We start from the raw sequence: 24,685 nt of genomic DNA, 5'->3' as shown, positions 1-24,685 counted from the left end.
GGTATTTCTGTTTTTATTCGTAATACATTTGCAAAAAAATCGCTTTGTCATTATGGGGTATTGTGTGTAGATTTATGAGGATTTAAAAATATATATATTTTAGAATAAGGCTGTAACATAACAAAATATGGAAAAAGTGAAGGGGTCTGAATACTTTCCGAATGCACTGTATATTTCCACATATCTAACAACGAAAATGGATTAAAACGTTTTTAAGAAGTATAATAATTATACACTTCGGGGCCTCCCAAGTGGCGTAGTGGTCTAAGGCACTGCATCGTCACGTGCCACTAGAGATTCTGGGTTAGAGTCCAGGCTCTGTCACAGCTAGCCACGACTAGGAGACCTATGGTCCCAACATAGTCCGGGTTAGGGTTTGGCCGGCAGGGATGTCCTTGTCCCATCGAGCACTAGCGACTCCTGTGGCGGGCCGGGTGCAGTGCACATTGACACTGTCGCCGGGTGTATGGTGTTTCCTACAACACATCGGTGCGGCTGGCTTCCGGGTTAAGTGGGCATTGTGTCAAGAAGCAGTGCAGCTTGGTTGGGTTGTGTTTCGAAGGATGCACGGCTCTCGACCTTCGCCTCTCCGGAGTCCGTACGGGAGTTGTAGCGATGAGACAAGACTGTAACTACCAATTGGATACCACAAAATTGAGGAGAAATAAGGGTAATAATAAAAAAAATACAAAATAAAATACAAAAAAATGAAACAGTAGGCATGTTTGGTTTATTTGGAAAAAAGTTGGACCTCTTCGGATAGAATGGTTCAGTCCCACTCTGCCCCAAAGGATTACGATGGCTACCAACAGTTGAATAGTGGATTCACCATGAAGCTCGGGCTAGTAAAAAACAGTTCTCTGCCCACAGTTAAATTCTGCCGGCTCCAAGTCCATTGACACCACCGGTGTTACAGTACGACGGCGGACGACTTCTGTGATGGAGGTGAATCGGGTAAGTAGATACGAATCAGATTAATGTCATTATTTATTTCAAGGTTTGTCTTTATTTTTGCTGAACTACCTAATCTTTATTGGCGGATACAACTTGCAGGATATCATGATAGCCAATGTTTGTGTTTGCCATTATACCTGGATTTTACGGTTACTGCTACTAGTAATGTTAGCACTCAGGTTAGCATTTGGCGAGCTATAGCTACAGTGGTTCTTCCGTTAAAGGTTTTGAGCTTATGCCGTGACCGTTTGTGGTAGATAGTGGCAGATTGTGGTAAATTGCACCACACTATCACAAGGGGGAGTTCGAACACTGATCTATCAGTAGTCTAAATTGTGGCACAAATTGACTATCTATTCGTAAATTAATGGAGGTGTGAATGTTTCAGTCTGAGAGTCTCTCTTGTCTCTATAGAGTCCGGCATCAGGACCCAAAATTGTTTGCTGGTGGGTGGTCTTGGAGTTGAGCGAGAACTTGGGTAAATACCATGGCACAATTACACTTGTGGACTGACTATTTTCGAAAAATAGTCACAGGGGGCTTTGGTTTCTCTTCCTCCAGCGCCGACATCACTCTCTGCCACATGGCCCCAAACTTCACCGTTTGTGTTCACATGTCTGAATGAATGATTATATTGACAATAGAAGCCACCTCTTAATGAGTTCCCCCAATTTGTGCCACAGTTTAGACTACCGATAGATGCCATGGTCAGTGAAGAGTTGAGTCCTATTGTAAAGTGTAGTAGCCTAATGGCCCAAAAAAATTTAAACTTGCAATGTATTCAATGATTAAGTACTCTAAAGTTTCTAACTCAATATCAAAGAATGTGAAAGAATGTGTCTTTAACCCTGCATTATAATATAACTTATTTTGAACGAAAGCCAGCAATGACTGAGTCACTCAGCCCTATGCTGTTCCTGCTTCTGTTGCCTATTTGAGTGTTTATTTAATATCCTACTGATTCTGTGATCACCAAATCTCATGCAACCACAAAATGTTGGATAAATCAATTTCACAAATTTGGCTGTTTTTAAACTTTGCCATGGGAGTGACAAAATATATTTCAATTGAATTTGAATTAACTGAATGATGAGGATGAAGAAGAAGAGAGTGATTGAATTTAAAACTATAGTGTAAGAATTGCTCTCCCTCTGTCTCGCGCACACACACAAAAAAGTACACTGTTTTTCTCTACTTTGTCAGAAGAATTTGTAACTGGACCATGTAACACGCACATAGACGCATTTACAATATTTGTTCATCAACATCTTTGGGTATTGGTTAGCCTACAATTATGGTGTATAAATGCTAGGATTCATTTGCTCTTCACTCGCAGTCACTTAGTATCCTAGGCCTACTCCCGACCGGTCACGTTGTACAGCGTCATATTTTCCTAACGGACTAAATATATTAATGGATGTTTGCGAGGCATGTCACTTCTCCCATCTCTTTGCATAGCCCACCAAATGCACTGTTTTCTAACCACATCTGGAGGGATCCATAACAAATTACTATGAGAATGAATATCACTGAATGACATAAATAATGAAATTAAGTAGGCTAATGAAGGCAACAAATCGTTGCTTACTGAAACACCCAAAGTCATCCAATTGTTATAATAGGATTTTAAGCAACTATTTCCGTTTCATGCTGCTTTGAGACAAGCATGAGGACTGGTCTTGATAAATCAATCAGATTTTTATTTTCACATACTCCGTTTGGGTATTGGTTAGCCTACAATTAGGGTGTGGAAATGTTAAGATTATTTTGCTCTTCACTCGCAGTCACTTAGTAAAGTCTCTAGTACAGCTAAGTTGTAACTGGACCATGTAACACGCACATAGACGCATTTACAGTATTTGTTCATCAACATCTTTGGGTTTTGGTTAGCCTACAATTACGGTGTAGAAATGCTAGGATTCATTTGCTCTTCACTCGCAGTCACTTAGTATCCTAGGCCTACTCCCGACCGGTCACATGGCACAGCGCCATTTCTTTCTTACGGAAACCCCAAGGCTGCTGTAAAATGCTTTTCCACTTTTCTTGGAATAGAAACACCATAATATTAATCAATTAAGCAAAATATCTACATAAAAAGGTTTTAAAGTCTCTAGTACAGCTAATTTTAAAAACAGCCAAATGTATTAGTGAATTCAATCGCTTTAGCCGACATGTTGCAATTTTTTCATTGTTTAATTATTCAAGGCTCCCTTTGTTATCTCGTTTTATAACTAAAATGCTTGACTGTATTTAAAGACATGGATAACTTGTATGCTGTGTGATGACATGCACAAATGAATGAATGATATACTGTATATTGAAGTAGGCCTGTATGCCAGTAAGTAAGTTATGCTATAACAACTACAGTAAACAGGACACTTAGGCCTACAGCTCCATGTCATTTCAATAACTTTGCTTCTCAAAGATGCCCTCTGGTGGTCAAACTAGCATTAATGGCAACAACGGCTTACAGTAAAATAATATGACTTCATGCACTCTAACGTGCCATACGATTACGTGCCATACTTGTGTGCCACAAGCTGTGCTACAGTATGACGCAACTTTTAAAGGAAGAACCACTGTACTATCAGCCAACAACAGAGTTTAGGTTATAAATGTTCAATGTCTACTATTATGGTAAAAGTTTCTTGATTTTGTGTAAAAGCATGAGAAACGCTGATGTGCTGAACTGCTAATAAGTTATGTGTTTCAAGGCTGCTAGTGGTTAGCTAGTAGGGGTAAACCAGCAGGGGTGTATAAAGGGCTATGTTAAAAGCCTGCACACCGAATAAGTGATAAACCAATTTTTTGCTGATACAGAATAAAGAAATCAGAGGATATGCTCAGATGATCAGTTGGTTTTAATCAGTGCCAATTTGTGGGTCTTTACCGTCTGATGTGGACAGTGGCTTCACTCCTGCTGTGTATTCACTCGTGTGTTATTCTCTCGACTTCACTTTTCCGAACACTTTTCCAACATGACTTCGGTCAAATTCTGATCAAATGTAAATTTCTCCCAAAACGCATATGTAAAGTGATATGTCATATTGAGACTTTTAATTGGAAGGATGAAACCAATCATAACGTTTAACAGCAACCTAATTCTGCAATCTTCAAAGGCTCTATTCAATTTAGCCAACATCTGCATAGTGGTTGTTTTGGCGGTGTCGGAGGTGGAACTGCGTTAGAGCTGTCAAATCTACAAACGGCTCCTGGTATTCTACCTAAAGCGGACATTGCCATTGGCTGCTCAGAGTCGCATTAAGATAAATCCCATGTAGCCTTGCTTACAAGGTCGAACACTGGAATATGAGATGTAATCTACACCTTGATTAGGCTGAGAGAAATCCTCATTATTTCAATTATTTTTTATTTGAGCGTCATTATTTCTATATAGCCTACACTTTCTCGTTCTGAACTTCTAACATGTGAGACGGGTGAGGCTTTGTGACAATGATCAAGAGCAGCTGCTCACTTATTTGAAAGCTCCAATGCAGTTCCACCTCCGACACCACCATAACATCAGCTATGCCGGTTTTGGCTATCGCCAGTTAATGCTCGATCTGATTGAATCTAGGTCTTACTCAACCTCTAAGATGTAAAGTGATTTGTAAATCAGCTAGTATGCTCAGTCGGTGATGTGCAACAGTCAAATCGAGGCTCTCAAACACATCCGAAGTGTTGTTTGAAGTATAGGGTTGTGTTCCCCTACTCAGCTGTTACATTGCATCAACCAATGAATGCATGCCACATTGACTGTGCCGTTGGGCACCAGATTGCTATAATATATGATCTGGCATGCGTCAGCAATGTAGTCGGGCAGGAACGCACTTTAGCTCACCTTTGATGCAGGTGGGTGGGCTGTTGCTCCAGGAAAGATCCCATTGGCAAGTGATGATGTCAGAGCCACTGATGTCATACCCCGGTTGGCACTGATAGGTCAACACACTTCCCCTCACGGGAGAGGTGTGGGAGGAGCTAATCCAGCCAAATTCGATTTGAGGGAGGGCAGGGCAGGTGTCATTAGGCTCTACCTCTGGATGAAAAAGAAGATGTCATCAGATGTAGGATAAACCAGGTGCTTGTTCAGGAGGATATAATGTTACAGAACATTCAGATTTAAATATATTGTGTAGAACACACAATTGAGGTAGAATATGTAATCGTATTGTCTGTTCATATTATATCTACAAAGTTATTAACATTTTGCGTCACTGAATATATGCCAGGAAAATGTAGATTTTGTATTTGTGTGATGTCATGTATGGGCAATCAATGTTTTGCATATCATGTCGTTTATGTGTATGTAATGCTCTGTATTTAAAAGTTCTGTATGTGTACGTACCACGGTAGTGAATAAGGAACCCCTGGCTGAGAATAAATGAGGAGTCGTCAGGGTCACTCTGGAACTGAATAGTGACCTCAGAACCACCTGACACGACCTGGAAACGTTCTCGTGACCCCAGGTACTGGCCAATCACATGGGACATGAGGTCGTGACCATCGAATATGGTGAGAACGTCGTTGTGGCGGATATTCAAACTTTGAGAGCGACAAAATACATGGAGAGGAAAACAACTTTCCCTTTAAAACACAATGTCACTTCAAATGGAATCATAAAATGTCATAAAACGTAGCTTCTCACAAACATTGTAATTTCTAATCCTTACAATAAAAACTTCACTGGAAGCATCACATCAGTTTTTTTTATGTCTGTCAGTCACAGTTGAAATGCACCCATTATAATCAAAAAGACGTCGCTACACCAGCCACGGAAGTAGCCATCAGTGAAGCAGCGAAACGCAAGGCTCACATTGTTCGACCTACATTTTATACCTCAAGTATATTCCTTACAAAACATGCACGTTTCTAAATAAACATGCTTATTTTGAGTTCTACCTCCATCATATGGACCTCTTGTGTGGTGTGGGAAAAAAACTATGCAAAGGGAGCGCTCATGTTATGCAGTGAGGTTTCAGAAGCAAAAGAGGCATGGGAAAATTAAAGGAGAACAATTCCCTCTCCCAAATGCTTCAACCACAGCTTCAAAGACCAGAATTATGCTTGTTGGGTGTTGGTGGGGCCAAACTCACATCTGGATGTCCAGTTCGATGCGCTTCTCCTCATTGCCATGGATCTGCCACACACAGTCCTGCCCCTTGGAGTAGCTCTGTGGCCAATCGGGGGACAGAACAGTACTGGAGGGATCGGTCAACTCTCCCCCACACAAAGCTGAGAGGGGGTGGGAAGAGAGGATGTGAGGTAGTAGCACAGGAAAAAAGTTATTGTAACATTACTTGTATTATTGTCTTTAGTTTTTAGTTTAGTGAATGAAAGGGGCTTTATAAACAAATGATCATAATGTAATGGTAGTATTCAATAGTATTACCTTTACACACAGGCTCGCTCTCATTCCAGTGTGGATCGCTTTGGTCCACACACTCAATGACCCCAGAGCCCTGCTCCATGACAAAGCCCGGGGAGCAGGAGAAGGTGACTGTGGTGCCCAACGGAAAGGTGATGTCACTGCCGCTGAAATTCCCATGGGGCAAGTAGGGCTCATAACAGTGTTCCCCGTCAAAGGCTGAGAGAGAGCGAGAGAGATAAAACAGTGTGCACGTGTTAATATGAGGAGAGAAGTAGGAAAATGCATAATATAAGATTAATTAAAGTAGGGTTGACCGCATTTAGTCAACCGGTCGATTGTTTGGTTGATAGGCTGTTGGTCGACCGAGATTTCTTTAGTTGAGCAGTCGCAATGTTATTTATTTTTTCATGGTGCACATGATTCACACCTGATTCACGCCTGTCTCAGTGGACTAATCCATTGCGGAGGCCACAGGAATGGCACAGTCCATCACTCTAAGACATGTGATACTGAAATTGTAAATGGTTATATTATGTACACTACCGTTCAAAAGTTTGGGGTAACTTGGAAATGTCCTTGTTTTTGAAGGAAAAGCAAAAAAAAATGTCCATTAAAATAACATCAAATTGATCAGAAATACAGTTTAGACATTGTTAATGTTGTAAATGACAATTGTAGCCGGAAACGGCTGATTTTTTTATGGAATATCTACATAGGCTTACAGAGGCCCATTTTCAGCAACCATCACTCCTGCGTTCCAATGGCACGTTGTGTTAGCTAATCCAAGTTTCTCATTTTAAAAGGCTAATTTATCATTAGAAAACCCTTTTGCAATTATGTTAGCACAACTGAAAACTGTAGTACTGATTAAAGAAGCAATAAAACTGGCCTTCTTTAGACTAGTTGAGTATCTGGAGCATTTGTGGGTTCGATTACAGGCTCAAAATGCCAGAAACAAATACTTTCTTCTGAAACTCAGTCTATTCTTGTTCTAAGAAATTAAGGCAATTCCATGTGAGAAATTGCCAAGAAACTGAAGATCTCGTACAATGCTGTGTACTACCCCCTTCACAGAGCAGTGCAAACTGGCTCTAAGCAGAATAGAAAGAGGAGTGGAAGGCCCCGGTGCACAACTGAGCAAGAGGACAAGTACATTAGTGTCTAGTTTGAGACACAGACATCTCACAAGTCCTCAACTGGCAGCTTCATTAAATAGTACCCGGCTCCTGTCTGTTTCTTGCTCCTGTTTCCTAGTCATTCTTGTTTTTGTTGTTTCTGCCTGCCCTGACCCTGAGCCTGCCTGCTATTCAATACCTTGCCCCACCTCATTGGATTATTGACGCCTGTCTGCCCTGACCCTGAGAATGCCTGCCGCTCTGGACCCTTTGCACCTTCTCTGGACTACTGACCCCTGCCTGCCTTTGACCTGTAATTTGCCTGCCCCTGTATTATAAATAAGATAGTGTAGCTCATCACGCTGATGTCCGGGAGGGCTCTGGCCTGAGCTACGGCAGTATGGGAACAACATTCGGCCATATGCTTCAGTCTGTGGCAAAGGAAAATAAAGTTTTCGATGCTGCATTGTCTGGGAAAGAGGCTTCCCGGAAGTTACTCCAGCTTTGGCAAGGCTCCCGCAGTGTGGCAGACTACATAATGGAAATACGCACGTTGGCAGCTGAGAGTGCCTGGAACCTGGACGCACTGTCCGACATGTTCCTGCACAGCATATCGGAGGAAGTAAAAGAGCTACTGACGGATATCGACTCGCTCATCGCCTTGACCATTCAGATTGATGGACGACTACAGGAACAACGGAAGGAGAGGAGATTCGATTTTGCCCGCCCGTCCATGGATTCCACCTCGCCTCCAAGGTATCCCGGAAGTCCCCGATGGCTCCGTTGTCGAGAGAACCCGAGACTACCTGTGTTCCCCCAAGGGCCTCCAAAGACTGACAATTTACCTCTTCCTGAGCCCATGCAACTAGGCAGAACTAGGCTGTCTCCAGCTGAACAGCTATACAGGCTTCACACTAAGAGCTGCCTGTATTGCGGGACTACTGGCCATTTCGTCTCCACCTGTCCACTAAAAGACCAGGCTTACCGGTAGGAGTGAGTACTTTGGCGGGCCATACGCATAACTTTTCCTCTCCCTTTACTTGCACCTCCTTTCATTCCATGTTGCTGTGGGGGAACCAGTCGAAATCTCTCTGGGTACTCATTGACTCTGGGGCCGTTGAGAGCTTTATGGACGCTACCTTGGCTTCCGAGCTGGATATCCCCACCCAGCCCCTATCCATTCCCATGGACGTTAGAGCACTGGACGGGCACTCTATAGGCCGGGTCACCCACAATACCACCCCCATCAACTTAGGTGTGTCAGGGAACCAAAGCGAAATGATCCAGTTCCTGCTCATTAAGTCTCCTCAGGTTCCCAGGGTATTTGGATTCTCCTGGCTCCAGCAACACAATCCCTTCATTGACTGGTGCCATCATGGGCTGGAGCCCATTCTGCCAAGCTCATGGCCTGAAGTCAGCGCAGTCTGCCCCGCCCGGGTCGTACCAGGACCCCCGGGAGGTGTTCAGTAAGGCCCAGGCCACTTCTCTGCTGCCGCACCGATCATATGACTGTGGGATTGACCACTCCGCCCCGGGGACGACTGTACCGTAATTCAAGAATGCATGCAACTATTTTTTGTCTGCTGTAATAAAGGCTGTATATTATTTATTTTGTGTTAGAACAGACTCTCTGGTACATGTATTTATTTGGTGTTGTTTACACTGTTCTGAAAAAACAGCAACTGTTTGGCACACACAATACTAACGTAACACTTGCTCCAATACACTCCTTTTTCTTGATCTTCAGTAGTTTCCAAAGCTAAGTCAAATGTCTTCTACAGATCTGACTTCCCCTTTCCCTCCAAAGCAACTAAACATTCGCCCATTTCGTGTTTCTTTTTTACGTCCTCTGCCTCCATTTTGCTGTTGACATTACTTTGTTCGGAGTTTGTTATAACCAATTTATTGATGCGATTATGGTGGGCTATAGGTCAGGCCCTATTGGTCACATGCATGTGAGGAGAGCGAGACAACTTGCGCCAGTCACACAGACACTCACTGTCAATTTTAACAGTGTGACCATTGGGCTCTTTCTTGAGTCATTTGTGTGACTTAATCAAACAGTGTGCTTAAACCATCAGACAAGCTCAGTGCATACGTAATTGGTTTTATTCAAACACATATATGGAAAAACAAGTTTAAACATTTTGACCCATCTATTGGTCGAAAGAACACAACGACTCTCGATCGACCCCAAAAGTGTTTTTTTTTTTGTCGGGGACAGCCCTAAACTAAAGCAAGCAGCAGTGTCTGTATTATTGTCATATCACAGTCAATTACAAATAAGAGTGAGAAAGAGACAAGAGAAACTGTGTGTACTGATGCTGGGAGCATTTTAAGGTCTCACCCTCATAGCGCAGAGCTAGTAGTAACGGGATGGAAGAGGAGTCGGCCGTGAGCTCCAGGTAGAGTATGGAGCCCTCGCTCACGATGCCACGCTCTGGCACGTCGTCCAGGTCTGAGTCAAAGAGCAGGGGAGACATGGAGTTGTTTCCGCTGCGCACAATCAGCCTGACAAAGAGGGAGAAGAAAGGATAAAGGGAAAGAAAGAAGAGTAGAGAGGCGGAAGGTGGGGAGAAAGGGGAGAATGAAGGGCAGAGGGAGTAAGAATATCGGGTAGGAAGGAAGGACGGTAGAAAGGAAAGAAAGTTAAAAGGAAGGAAAGAAGGGAGAAAAGAAGAGTGAAGGGAGAGAGGTTATTCCTTCAAGACGTTTAATCATTTTATTTGTATTTGTATTTATTATGGATCCCCATTAGCCGCTGCCAAGGACACTACTCTACTACCACATATCTACAACAAAAAATCTGTGTACGTGTGTGTGTTGTGCGTATGTTATCGTGCATGTATGCATGTGTCTGCCTGTGCAAGTGTCTCTTCACAGTCCCCGCTGTTCCACAAGGTGTATTTTAATCAGATTTTACTGCTTGCACAAGTTACGCGATGTGGAATAGAGTTCCATGTAGTCATGGCTCTTTGTAGTACTGTGCGCCTCCCATAGTCTGTTCTGGACTTGGGGACTGTGAGAGACCTCTGGTGGCATGTCTTGTGGGGTATGCATGGGTGTCTGAGCTGTGTGCTAGTAGATTGAACAGACAGCTCAGTGCATTCAACATGTCAATACTTCTCACAAATACAAATAGTGATAAGGTCAATCTTATCTTTGATATGGTCAATTGACATTCCTATTATTAATGTTAGCTGTCCGTGTAAATTTAAGGGCCAGGCGTGCTGCCCTGTTCTGGGCCAGTTGTAATTTTCTGAGGTCCCTCTTTGTGGCGCCTGACTACACGACTGGACAGTAGTCAAGGTGCGACAGAACTAGGGCCTGTAGGACCTGCCTTGTTGATAGCGTTCTTAAGAAGGCAGAGCAGCACTTTATTATGGACAGACCACTCCCCATCTTAGCTACTGTTGCATCAATATGTTTGGACCAGGTTTAGTGTTTAGTGAATGTGTCCCAAATACAATACTTTTAGTTTTTGAAATATGTAGGACTAACTTATTTCTTGCCACCCATTCTGAAACTGACAGCAGCTCTTTGTTAAGTGTTGCAGTGATTTCATGTGCTGTGATAGCTGACGTGTATAGTGTTGGGTCATCAGCATACATAGACACACATTCTTTACGCACAGCTAGTGGCAGGCCATTAGTAAAGATTGAAAAAAAGTAAGGGTCCTAGACAGCTGCTCTGGGGAATGCCTGACTCTAACTGGATTATGTTGGATAGGCTTCCATTAAAGAACACCCCCCGGGGTGTTCTGTTAGACAGGTAACACTTGATCCACAATATAGCAGTGATGTAAAGCCATAACATATATGTTTTTCCAGCAGCAGATTATGATCAAAAATGTCAAAAGCTACACTGAAGTCTGATAAAACAGACCCCACAAACGTTTTATTATCAATTTCTCTCAGCCAATCATCAGTCATTCGTGTAAGTTCCGCACATGTTGAATGTCCATCCCTATAAACGTGCAGTTGTTCATTTGTTTACTCTGAAATAGGATTGTGGTAGCACATTGTTGTTTTTTCTCCAACAGACCCCTCCGTCGTGACGTCCCCTGAATGCCCATCTGCTAGCCTGCTAGCCGCAGCCCGCTAGCTGTCTAGAGCATATTGGACTGTTAGCTGAAGAGATCCATCGGCCAATTTATTGTGCCACTCTACCTATTTTGCCAATTGGACTGGACCCCTTTGCTACACGGAACCCTACGAATCCCTCATGACTGGTCTATCGACGTAACCGCACGAGGAGACTCCGCATGAGGAGGCTATAACAGACTTCTCCCATCACGACGTCCCTCTAAGGCCCTTCTGCTAGCTTGCTAGCCCCGGCCTGCTAGCTGTCTGAATCGCCGTGTCTCCAGCCAGCCTAACTACTCACTGGACCCCTATGATCACTCGGCTACGCATGCCTCTCCCTAATGTCAATATGCCTTGTCCATTGCTGTTCTGGTTAGTGATTATTGTCTTATTTCACTGTAGAGCCTCTAGCCCTGCTCAATATGCCTTAGCCAACCCTTTAGTTCCACCTCCCACACATGCAGTGACATCAGCTGGTTTAAATGTTTCTAGAGACAATATCTCTGTCATCATCACTCAATGCCTAGGTTTACCTCCAATGTATTCACATCCTACCATACCTTTTTCTGTACATTATGCCTTGAATCTATTCTATCGCGCCCAGAAACCTGCTCTTTTTACTCTCTGTTCCGAACGTACTAGACGACCATTTCTTATAGCCTTTAGCCGTACCCTTATCATACTCCTCCTCTGTTCCTCTGGTGATGTGCCTAGCTAGCTCCACTCCTATTCCCCAGGTGCTCTCATTTGTTGACTTCTGTAACTGTAAAAGCCTTGTTTTCATGCATGTTAACATTAGAAGCCTCCTCCCTAAGTTTGTTTTATTCACTGCTTTAGCACACTCTGCCCACCCGGATGTCCTTGCTTAGGGAGACCCTCAAAACCCTGAAAAATCCATCCCTAGCTATAACATTTTCCAACAAGATAGAACTGCCAAAGTGGGTGGAGTTGCAATCTACTGCAGAGATAGCCTGCAGAGTTCTAACTATCCAGGTCTGTACCCAAACAATTCAAGCTTCTACTTTTAAAAATCCACCTTTCCAGAAACAAGTCTCTCACCGTTGCCACTTGCTATAGACCACCCTCTGCCTCCAGCTGTGCCCTGGACACCATATGTGAATTGATTGCCCCCATCTATCTTCAGAGCTCGTTCTGCTAGGTGACCTAAATTGGGACATGCTTAACACCCCGGCCATCCTACAATCTAAGATTGATGCCCTCAATCTCACACAAATTATCAATGAACCTACCAGGTACAACCCCAAATCCGTAAACACGGGCACCCTCACAGATATCCTCCTAACCAACTTGTCCTCCAAATACACCTCTGCTGTTTTCCACCAAGATCTCAGCGATCCCTGCCTCATTGCCTGCATCTGTAATGGGTCTACGGTCAAACGACAACCCCTCATCACTGTCAAACGATCCCTAAAACACTTCAGCCAGCAGGCCTTTCTAATCGACCTGGCCCGGTTATCCTGGAAGGATATTGACCTCATCCTGTAAGTAGAGGATGCCTGGTTATTCTTTAAAAGTGCCTTCCTCACCATCTTAAATAAGTATGCCCCATTCAAAAAATGTAGAACCAGGAACAGATATAGACCTTGGCTCAATCCAGACCTGACTGCCCATGACCAGCACAAAAACATCCTGTGGCGTACAGCATTAGCATTGAATAGCCCCCGTGATATGCAACTTTTCAGGGAAGTTAGGAACCAATATACACAGGCAGTTAGGAAAGCTAAGGCTAGCTTTTTCAAACAGAAATTTGCATCCTGTAGCACAAACTCAAAAAAGTTCTGGGACACTGTAAAGTCCATGGAGAATAAGAGCAGCTCCTCCCAGCTGTCCACTGCACTGAGGCTAATAAACACTGTCACCACCGAAAAATCTACAATAATTGAGAATTTCTATAAGCATTTTTCTACGGCTGGCCATGCTTTCCAGCTGGCTATCCCTACCACGGTCAACAGCACTGCACCCCCCACAGCAACTCGCCCAAGCCTCCCCATTTCTCCTTCACCCAAATCCAGATTGCTGATGTTCTGAAAGAAGTGTAAAATCTGGACCCTACATATCAGCCGGCCTCGACAATCTGGACCCTCTCTTTCTAAAATTACCTGCCAAAATTGTTGCAACCCCCATTACTAGCCTGTTCAACCTCTCTTTCGTATCGTCTGAGATTCATAAAGATTGGAAAGCTGCCGCAATCATCCCCCTCTTCAAAGGGGGAGACACTCTAGACCCAAACTGCTACAGACCTAAATCTATCCTACCCTGCCTTTCTAAGGTCTTCGAAAGCCAAGTTAACAAACAGATCACCGACCATTTCGAATCCCACCGTACCTTCTCCGCTATGCAATCTGGTTTCAGAGCTGGTCATGGGTGCACCTCAGCCACGTTCAAGGTCCTAAACAATATCATAACCGCCATCAATAAGAGACATTACTGTGCAGCCGTATTCATCGACCTGGCCAAGGCTTTCGACTCTGTGAATCACCACATTCTTATCGGCAGACTCAACAGCCTTGGTTCTAAAATGACTGCCTAGCCTGGTTCACACACTCAAATCAAATCAAAGTTTATTTGTCATGTGCACCAAATACAACAGGCCTTACAGTGAAATGCTTACTTACAGGCTCTAACCAATGGTGCGAAAAAAAAGGTATGTGTGTGGGTGTGTGTGTAGGTACAGTGCCTTGCGAAAGTATTCGGCCCCCTTGAACTTTGCGACCTTTTGCCACATTTCAGGCTTCAAACATAAAGATATAAAACTGTATTTTTTTTGTGAAGAATCAACAACAAGTGGGACACAATCATGAAGTGGAACGACATTTATTGGATATTTCAAACTTTTTTAACAAATCAAAAACTGAAAAATTGGGCGTGCAAAATTATTCAGCCCCTTTACTTTCAGTGCAGCAAACTCTCTCCAGAAGTTCAGTGAGGATCTCTGAATGATCCAATGTTGACCTAAATGACTAATGATGATAAATAAAATCCACCTGTGTGTTATCAAGTCTATAAATGCACCTGCACTGTGATAGTCTCAGAGGTCCGTTAAAAGCGCAGAGAGCATCATGAAGAACAAGGAACACACCAGGCAGATCCGAGATACTGTTGTGAAGAAGTTTAAAGCCGGATTTGGATACAAAAAGATTTCCCAAGCTTTAAACATCCCAAGGAACACTGTGCAAGCGATAATATTGAAATGGAAGGAGTATCAGACCACTGCAAATCTACCAAGACCTGGCCGTCCCTCTAAACTTTCAGCTCATACAAGGAGAAGACTGATCAGAGATGCAGCCAAGAGGCCCATGATCACTCTGGATGAACTGCAGAGATCTACAGCTGAGGTGGGAGACTCTGTCCATAGGACAACAATCAGTCGTATATTGCACAAATCTGGCCTTTATGGAAGAGTGGCAAGAAGAAAGCCATTTCTTAAAGATATCCATAAAAAGTGTTGTTTAAAGTTTGCCACAAGCCACCTGGGAGACACACCAAACATGTGGAAGAAGGTGCTCTGGTCAGATGAAACCAAAATGGAACTTTTTGGCAACAATGCAAAACGTTATGTTTGGTGTAAAAGCAACACAGCTGAACACACCATCCCCACTGTCAAACATGGTGGTGGCAGCATCATGGTTTGGGCCTGCTTTTCTTCAGCAGGGACAGGGAAGATGGTTAAAATTGATGGGAAGATGGATGGAGCCAAATACAGGACCATTCTGGAAGAAAACCTGATGGAGTCTGCAAAAGACCTGAGACTGGGACGGAGATTTGTCTTCCAACAAGACAATGATCCAAAACATAAAGCAAAATCTACAATGGAATGGTTCAAAAATAAACATATCCAGGTGTTAGAATGGCCAAGTCAAAGTCCAGACCTGAATCCAATCGAGAATCTGTGGAAAGAACTGAAAACTGCTGTTCACAAATGCTCTCCATCCAACCTCACTGAGCTCGAGCTGTTTTGCAAGGAGGAATGGGAAAACATTTCAGTCTCTCGATGTGCAAAACTGATAGAGACATACCCCAAGCGACTTACAGCTGTAATCCCAGCAAAAGGTGGCGCTACAAAGTATTAACTTAAGGGGGCTGAATAATTTTGCACGCCCAATTTTTCAATTTTTGATTTGTTAAAAAAGTTTGAAATATCCAATAAATGACGTTCCACTTCATGATTGTGTCCCACTTGTTGTTGATTCTTCACAAAAAAATACAGTTTTATATCTTTATGTTTGAAGCCTGAAATGTGGCAAAAGGTCGCAAAGTTCAAGGGGGCCGAATACTTTCGCAAGGCACTGTAAGTAAAGAAATAAAACAACAGTAAAAAGTAATTTAAAAAAAGAGTAGCAAGCTATATACAGACACCTGTTAGTCAGGCTTATTGAGGTAGTATGTACATGTAGGTATCGTTAAAGTGACTATGCATATATGATGAAAAGAGAGTAGTGGTGTTGATGTGAGTCATTACCAGCCTTTCAAAGCACTTCATGGCTACGGACGTGAGTGCTACGGGTCTGTAGTCATTTAGGCAGGTTGCCTTTGTGATCTTGGGCACAGGGACTATGGTGGTCTGCTTGAAGCATGTTGGTATTACAGACTCAATCGGGGACATGTTGAAAATGTCAGTGAAGACACCTGCCAGTTGGTCAGCACATGCCCGGAGCACACGTCCTGGTGATCCATCTGGCCCCGCAGCCTTGTGTATGTTGACCTGTTTAAAGGTCTTACTCACGGAGAGCGTGATCACATAGTCGTCCGGAACAGCTGATGCTCTCATGCATGCCTCAGTGTTGCTTGCCTCGAAGCGAACATAGAAGTGATTTAGCTCATCTGGTAGGCTCGTGTCACTGGGAAGCTCGCGGCTGTGCTTCCCTTTGTAGTCTGTAATAGTTTGCAAGCCCTGCCACATCCGACGAGCATCGGAGCCGGTGTAGTATGATTAAATCTTAGCCCTGTATTGACGCTTTGCCTGTTTGATGGTTCGTCGCAGGGCATAGCGGGATTTCTTGTAAGCTTCCGGGTTAGAGTCCCGCACCTTGAAAGCGGCAGCTCTACCCTTTAGCTCAGTGCGAATGTTGCCTGTAATCCATGGCTTCTGGTTGGGATATGTACGTACAGTCACTGTGGGGACGATGTCCTCAATGCACTAATTGATAAAGCCAGTGACTGATGTGGTGTATTCCTCAATGTCATCGGAAGAGTCCCGGAACATGTTCCAGTCTGTGATAGCAAAGCTGTCCTGTAGTTTAGCATCTGCTTCATTTGACCATTTTTTTATAGACCGAGTCACTGGTGCTTCCTGCTTGAATATTTGCTTGTAAGCAGGAATCAGTAGGATAGAGTTGTGGTCGGATTTGCAAAATGGAGGGCGAGGGAGAGCTTTGTACGCGTCTCTCTGTGTGGAGTACAGGTGATCTAGAATTGTTTTCCCTCTGGTTGCACATTTAACATGTTGATAGAGATTTGGTAGAACTGATTTAAGTTTCCCTGCATTAAAGTCTCAGGCCACTAGGAGCGCCACCTCTGGGTGAGTGGTTTCCTGTTTGCACTGAGTGCGGTCTTAGTGCCAGCATCTGTCTGTGGTGGTAAATAAACAGCAACGAAAAGTATAGCTGAGAACTCTCTAGGCAAGTAATAGTTATCTGATAGAGTTCAGTGTGTCAAATCAGAGGGCCTGTTGTCCAAACCTTTGGCAGTCTCTATGGGGGTGCCACAGGGTTCAATTCTCGGGCCGACTCTCTTCTCTGTATACATCAATGATGTCGCTCTTGCTGCTGGTGATTCTCTGATCCACCTCTACGCATACAACACCATTCTGTATACTTCTGGCCCTTCTTTGGACACTGTGTTAACTCATCTCCAGACGAGCTTCAATGCCATACAACTCTCCTTCCGTGGCCTCCAACTGCTCTTAAATGCAAGTAAATCTAAATGCATGCTCTTCAACCGATCGCTGCCCGCACCTGCCCGTCCAGCATCACTATTCTGGATGGTTCAAACTTAGAATATGTGGACAACTACAAATACCTAGGTGTTTGGCTAGACTGGGGGAATGCTAATTCGCATAATAAAAAATGTATGTAGCGTCCAAACAGTTTGGTTAGTGACAGCTTGCGCTGTTCTGTGAAGGGAGTAGTACACAAAGTTGTACGAGATCTTCAGTTTCTTGGCAATTTCTCGCATGGAATAGTCTTCATTTCTCAGAACAAGAATAGATTGACGAGTTTCAGAAGAAATCGAACCCACAAATGCTCCAGATACTCAACTAGTCTAAAGAAGGCAAGTTGTATTGCTTCTTTAATCAGTACAACAGTTTTCAGCTGTGCTAACATAATTACAAAAACGTTGTCTAATGATAAATTAGCCTTTTAAAATTATAAACTTGGATTAGCAAACACAACGTGCCATTGGAACACAGGAGTGTTGGTTGCTGATAATGGGCCTCTGTAAGCCTATGTAGATATTCCATTAAAAATCAGCCGTTTCCGGCTACAACATTAACAATATCTACACTGCATTTGATCAATTTGATGTTATTTTAATGGACAAAAATATTGATTTTCTTTCAAAAACAAGGACATTTCCTAGTGACAACAAACTTTTGAACAGAAGTGTACTTGTCGGTTGTTTTGCCCTTAACGCCCATAAACCTCACAAGACTAGTCTGAAGGTACCAGTTTAATGTGGGCTGTTTTTAGCACTTTTCTGGAATTCTTGATTGCACACAGTGGACTTCCTACTGGGGCAATCCTCCTCAGTGCTAACAGTATAAGTCAGGTTCATAGGCGCATGATTACTGCATACAATAGCTGTAGGATTGACAGAGGCATTGAGGGGAGTTAGAAGGACATAAATTAGGCTACTCATATTATGACTGCCAACGCCCCTGGGACAATGCACATTTGCAAGAGCACTACGACAACTCAGCAACACAATGGTAGGGATTATCTGAGCAGGGCTTAGTTACTGATAAGTCATTGTCTAAATGCAGCCTTGAAATCCGTGGGCAGGGTCCAGGAGCCAAGATGATTTGGATAGACTCTGTCATTCCTGTAGAGCATCTTCTGTTTCCAAAAGGTGTCAAAGTTATCTATAAAAGCTATGCAACAGATCTACAGTAGTATTTTAGCCAGATGTGTAATACCAGTAGCCTGCTGAATCTTTCACAGCCGTGGCCCAGTGATGGCTTCGAGCCTGAAATAACTGGCCGCTTTTTGGAATCTTTCAGAGCCAGAATCAGTTCTTCAAAATCCATTTTCAGCAGTTCCGAGCTAGCCCTCCTAATGCCATTTAATCCAACATGGACTACGACAGCATCAGCCCCCAACAGCTGTCGGAGAATGGTAGGAGAGAGCCTTGTAATGTCCTGTACTCATGCTCTGGGATAGCACAGGGTTTTTTCCCCGGGAACCGAGATGTTTCTCACCATAGAGCTACTGATGATGAAAGCTGATGAAATGGCTGAGGAGGTCCGGACTTTCTTTCGCCCAGATACCCTCATGGCCCAATGAATGTGGGAGCTCTGAAGATCTGAAACCGAGGTAGAAGCCACCAGAGAGAAAGACAGAACATGGGACAAAGATGCAGGTACCACCGCATCTGATCTCGAAGTGGAAGTCCCCAGGGACGAAGGCGCCGGAACCTTTGGATCCAGGGTGGTGAAGCTGTTTGAAGTATGTATCCGGTCCGGGCTTACCACTGCCAAGGAGGCCCCTATTGCCAAAGGCTGCTGCTTTCAACTTTCACGGCGAGTGACGTTCCTCCATGGCTGCTTAGTAGGGTCAAGAATAGGAACATCCACTAAGTCATCCAAAAGCATCCTACTAACTCTATTCTCCAGGGAAGGTGGAAACCCCTTCAGGGAGGAATCACTGCAGGGCACCGGCCAGTCAGCTGTGGAGAGACAACATGGCAACATGGCGGCAACACTCCCACCAACACAGTTCCTGCAGGGTTGGGCTTCAGTGTCTCTCTTCTTTAAAATAATTTACAAGTCAACTGATCAGTCAACTGATTTGTGCAATCAATCTATCTGTGCAGTTAGACTAGTTAACTCTCTTAACTAAATGCATTATACCAGTAGAAAGGGCCCTAGCTTTTTGGGGGCCCTACGTGAGATTTGCTTGGGTGGCCCCACCACCTCTCGGGCAAAACATTTTACTGGCCCCATCTTGACGGTGGAGAGACATTTTTTAAAGTATATTTCTGGCAATTCTACACATTTTGTCATGGGGCTTAGAGAAATGCTGCAGTGTTAAAGCAGTTTTTTTGCACTTCTACACATTTTGCCACAGGGTAGAGAGAAAATGTTCACTTTTTATAACTAATTTCCTGCAATTCCACAAAATTTTCCATGACTTCTGCCATGTTAATATGATATCTGAATGAGAGTTACTAATACAATCAATTGGACCCCCCTGTAGGTCAGGGCCCCTGGGCACGTGCCCTGCATGCCTGGTCAGCATTCAACAAGTTTAGATAGCTGGCTAGACTAACTTACCAATCAAAAAATTGTTAGCTGACATGGCTAATTGAGTGACTGTCAGTGACTGACATATTTATTTATTTAATTTAACCTTTATTGAACTAGGCAAGTCAGTAAAGAACAAATTATTAATTACAATGACGGCCTACCAAAAAACAAAAGGATTCCTGCAGGATGGGGGCTGGAATTAAAAATGAAAAATAAATAAATAAATATAGGAAAAAACACACATCACGACAAGAGAGACTAGTAACACTACATAAAGAGAGGCCGAGGACAACACATGAAAACATGACAATGACAACACGACAACACAGCATGGTAGCAACACAACATGACAACAACATGGTAGCTACACAACATTGTAGCAACACAAAACATGGTACAAACATTATTGGGCACAGACAACAACACAAAGGGCAAGAAAGAAGAGTCAACAATACATCACGAGAAGCAGCCACAACTGTCAGTAAGAGTGTCCATGATTGAGTCTTTGAATGAAGAGATTGAGATAAAACTGTCCAGTTTGAGTGTCGCTAGAAGCAGCGAACTGAAAAGACGAGCGATTCATGGATGTGTGTGCTTTGGGGACCTTTAACAGAATGTGACATGCAGAACGGGTGTTGTATGTGGAGGATGAGGGTTGCAGTAGATATCTCAGATAGTGGGGAGTGAGAACTAAGAAGGTTTTATAAATAAGCATCAACCAGTGGGTCTTGTGAAGGGTATACAGAGATGACCAGTTTACAGAGTATAGAGTGAGGTGATGTGTCCTATAAGGAGCATTGGTGGAAAACCTGATGGCCAAATGGTAAAGAACATCTAGGCACTCAAGAGCACCCTTACCTGCCAATCTGTAAATGATGTCTCCGTAATCTAGTTGGCGTTGTCGGATGGTCATCTGAATCAGGGTTAGTTTGGCAGGTGGGGTGAAAGAGGAGCGATGACGATAGAGGAAACTAAGTCTAGATTTAACTTTAGCCTGCAGCTTTGATATGTGCTGAGAGAAGGACAGTGTACCGTCTAGCCATACTACTTGGATGAGGTTACCTCAAGCTCTAAACCCTCAGAGGTAGTAATCACACCTGTGGGGAGAGGGGCATTCTTCTTACCAAACCACATGACCTTTGTTTTGGAGGTATTCAGAACAAGGTTAAAGGTAGAAAAGCTTGTTGGACACTAAGAAAGCTTTGTTGAAAAGCATTTAACACAAATTCCGGGGATGGGCAAGCTAAGATTGTATAAGTATAAGATTGTACCATCTGCAAATAAATGGATGAGAGAGCTTCCTACTGCCTGAGCTATGTAATTGAGAAGAGTGTGGGGCCTAGGATCAAGCCTTAGGGTACTCCTCTGGTGCACTCCTTAGTCGGCCCACAAGAATGGAATGGTCTACCGTATCAAAAGCCTTGGCCAAGTCAATAAAAATAGCAGCACAACATTGCTTAGAATCAAGGGCAATGGTGGCATCATTGAGAACCTTTAAGGTTGCAGTGGCGCATCCATAACCTGGGCGGAAACCAGATTGCTTACCAGAGATAATACTATAGACATCAAGAAAGCCAATCAGTTGATTATTGACAAGATTTCCAACACTTTTGATAAACAGGGCAAAATAGAAATAAACCTATAACAGTTAGGATCAGCTTGGTCTACCCATTTAAATGCCCTCCAAGCAATGGGAACCTCCCCAGAAAGGAGAAACAGGTTAAAAAGGTTGGAAATAGGCTTGGCGATGAAAACGGCAGCAACCTTAAAGAAGGGTCTAAACCATCTGACCCAGGTGTTTTTTGGGGGGCAAGTTTCAGGAGCTCCTTGAGCACCTCGGACTCAGTGACTGCCTTTCGGGAGATAATTTGTAGCGGAGCAGGGGAAAAAGAGGGAGATGCATCGGGGATAGTCGTATTAGACGACTATAATTTGCAAATAAATTCATTAAAAATCTTACAATGTGATATCTGGATTTTTTTTCTCATTTTGTCTGTCATAGTTGAAGTGTACCTATGATGAAAATTACAGGTCTCTCTCATCTTTTTAAGTGGGAGAACTTGCACAATTGGTGGCTGACTAAATTATTTTTTTGCCCCACTGTACATGTATAAGGAATGTATATGGTGGGGTCAATGGAGGGTGGATAAAAACTAGCGGTCTGGAAAGTTACTGAGTGAGGGAAAAGGCAATCACTTGGTTGTGGTCACTGATAAGGCTGGATAGCTGTGGATTAGTGAGGAACGTAGGCCAAGGTCAGGTCAGGTCAGATGAAGTGAGAAGGAACAGTTTTATTACACACATCACATAACTTCCTGCCTAGCAACAGAGTTGTATTAGCTGTTTAGATGTGCAAGGAGGAGAATGCGCCTAATAGTAGGGTATAAATACTTGTGCTGGCGGAAACCTGTTGTTGTCTTTTCAGCTGTTTGACCCATTGGGTGAATAAACTTGGTTTGAGCTTTGACTAGTCCGTTAGATTCTGCAGACGACAGTTGGCGTTGTCGGCAGGATTCACCACGATTTACAGTAGAACTGGAAAGTCCGAATCAAGGTAAGCACAGTTCCTACACCTGTTACCGATCATTCCGACATCTTGTGGAGATGAAAGTCGTAGGCTGAACAATAATATGACACAGACCTTGAAAGCTTGAGCTCATTCAGTAGTCTCATTATATAACGACTGGTTGTAGATTCATGGTATGAGGTAAGTCTAGGAAGGTAAGCCTGAGCAGGGTAGTCCCTGCGGAGGGTAAGTCCTAGGGGGTAAATCCCGAGTGGGTTGGTTCCTGCGAGCACCATAATGCATAGGGTATGTCCCGGAAGGTAAGCACTGAGCAGGGTAAATTCTAGGGGGTAAATCCTGGGTGGGGTTGATTTCCTGCTAGACCCATAAGAGGGGGTGAAAGCCCAGCCGAGGTGGCCGTGAGGCTGTAGGGTGTGTGTGTATGAATGTTTGACATGATTCGTCTGTAGTAACTGTAGCAATAAAGAGAGAGGTTGGTCCATGCCATATTGGGGCGGAGAACCATGACAGATTAGGTGGAAATAGGAGGAGAACTGTGAGTAATTTTGGTAATGAGGAGTGTTGGGAACAGTGGTATTTTATGTTGAGAAATTGGACAAAAACCCAATCACATGCTAAGCTGTTACTACTTAACAGATTGGGGGGTGACACAGAGTCAATAATTGTCACGGATCCCCTGGTAATGCTGCTCATTCCGTTCACCAGCTCCGGAGGTCTAAGTCACCGGCCTTCTAGACGTCACTAAACTGGATTCATTACCACCAACCCCAGACTGTCTTGTCTCATTACGCACACCTGGATCCCATTCCCCCTGATTAGTATGTGTATATAAGTGCCCTCTGTTCCCCATTGTCCTTGTCGATTGTCCCATGTCCATTGGTCTTGTGAGTACCTGTGCTCTGTTGTATCGGCTTTCATGCTACGTGTTTGTTCAGTAGAGGTTTTAGGTCAGTGGTTTACACCTCACTCTTTTATTTGGGTTACATCCCTGTGTTATATATATACAGTACGTGTTTGTTTTAGGCTTCGTCCCCATCATTTTCATGACATACTTTATTTTGGGTGGAGAAACAAAACCAACCCCTATTACGTATTCCTGCACCTGTCTCCTATCATTATACAGGGTGACAAAAATAACATATGGCTTCTAGAGTCCAGGAGACTCCCGGAGTGGGAGGGGTAGAATGGGACAATGTTACCAAAGCATTAGATACACTAAAAAAGGCATATGACCAGCATCAATAACCAAATAAATGGTGGGAAAAATATTCCAAATTGGACAAAATTGGTCCATATTATCGCGTAGATGGGAAGTTTAAAACCAGAGTGTGTGGATGCAATAGTAGTGTGGAATACTGGAACAGTCCAGACCACAAGATGCAGGCATCCTAACCATGGCATTTTATCAGCAGCGGATGAAAATGTAAAAAGAGAAAAATAGAGACCTGCGATGTAAAATGCAGTAGACAAGAACGATGCAATGAATTAAAAACTGGGGATATCCAAAGGGCGTGCACATAGATTAGATTAACAGAAGCAGGAATTTGCTATTGTGCTAGACAATAGTCAAAACCTAAATCAGGAATTAGAGGGAGCCCTTGAGGATAGACAAAAACACAAAACAACTTGAACAGTATCAAAATACGTGTGGAGAAGTACAGTGCCTTTGGAAAGTGTACAGACTTTTTCCACATTTTGTTAGGTTGCAGTCTTATTCTAAAATTGATTAAATCGTTTTTTCCCTCATCAATCTATTTATTTATTTGCATATTTTTTTTTACCCCATTTCTCCCCAATTTCGTGGTATCGAATTGGTAGCAACAGTCTTGTCTCATCGCTGCAACTCCCGTACGGACTTGGGAGAGGTGAAGGTCGAGAGCCGTGCGTCCTCTGAAACACAACCGAACCAAGCCGCACTGCTTCTTGACACAATGCCCACTTAAACCAGAAGCCAGCTGAACCAATATGTCGGAGGAAACACCGTACACCTGGCGACCGTGTCAGCATGCAATATGCCCGGCCTGCCACAGAAGTCGCTGGTGCGCAATTTTTCTTTTTTTATTTTACCTTTATTTAACTAGGCAAGTCAGTTAAGAACAAATTCTTATTTTCAATGATAGCCTAGGAACAGTGGGTTAACTGCCTGTTCAG

At 43.5% G+C, this 24,685-nt stretch overlaps 1 protein-coding gene across 5 annotated transcripts in view; it reads right to left on the bottom strand.

Moving 5' to 3' along the window:
• sez6l2 (seizure related 6 homolog (mouse)-like 2) overlaps positions 1-24,685 on the bottom strand; it is a 109,306-nt gene that overhangs the window by 12,611 nt on the left and 72,010 nt on the right. For all 5 annotated transcript variants that reach the window (XM_036937900.2, XM_036937904.2, XM_036937902.2 and 2 more), the window contains 5 exons: positions 9,785-9,948; positions 6,344-6,538; positions 6,048-6,186; positions 5,300-5,496; positions 4,796-4,990 (listed from right to left, as the gene is read on the bottom strand). In XM_036937900.2, the coding sequence (XP_036793795.1) occupies positions 4,796-4,990; positions 5,300-5,496; positions 6,048-6,186; positions 6,344-6,538; positions 9,785-9,948 (890 nt within the window). The remainder of the gene's footprint in view (positions 1-4,795; positions 4,991-5,299; positions 5,497-6,047; positions 6,187-6,343; positions 6,539-9,784; positions 9,949-24,685) is intronic.

This window comes from Oncorhynchus mykiss, chromosome 12, assembly GCF_057628025.1.
Source record: "Oncorhynchus mykiss isolate SJ-2025 chromosome 12, ASM5762802v1, whole genome shotgun sequence".
In the NCBI taxonomy this organism is placed as follows: domain Eukaryota; kingdom Metazoa; phylum Chordata; class Actinopteri; order Salmoniformes; family Salmonidae; genus Oncorhynchus; species Oncorhynchus mykiss.
The sequence above is the reverse complement of the archived record's forward strand: the minus strand, read 5'-3'. Positions and strand labels throughout refer to the sequence as shown.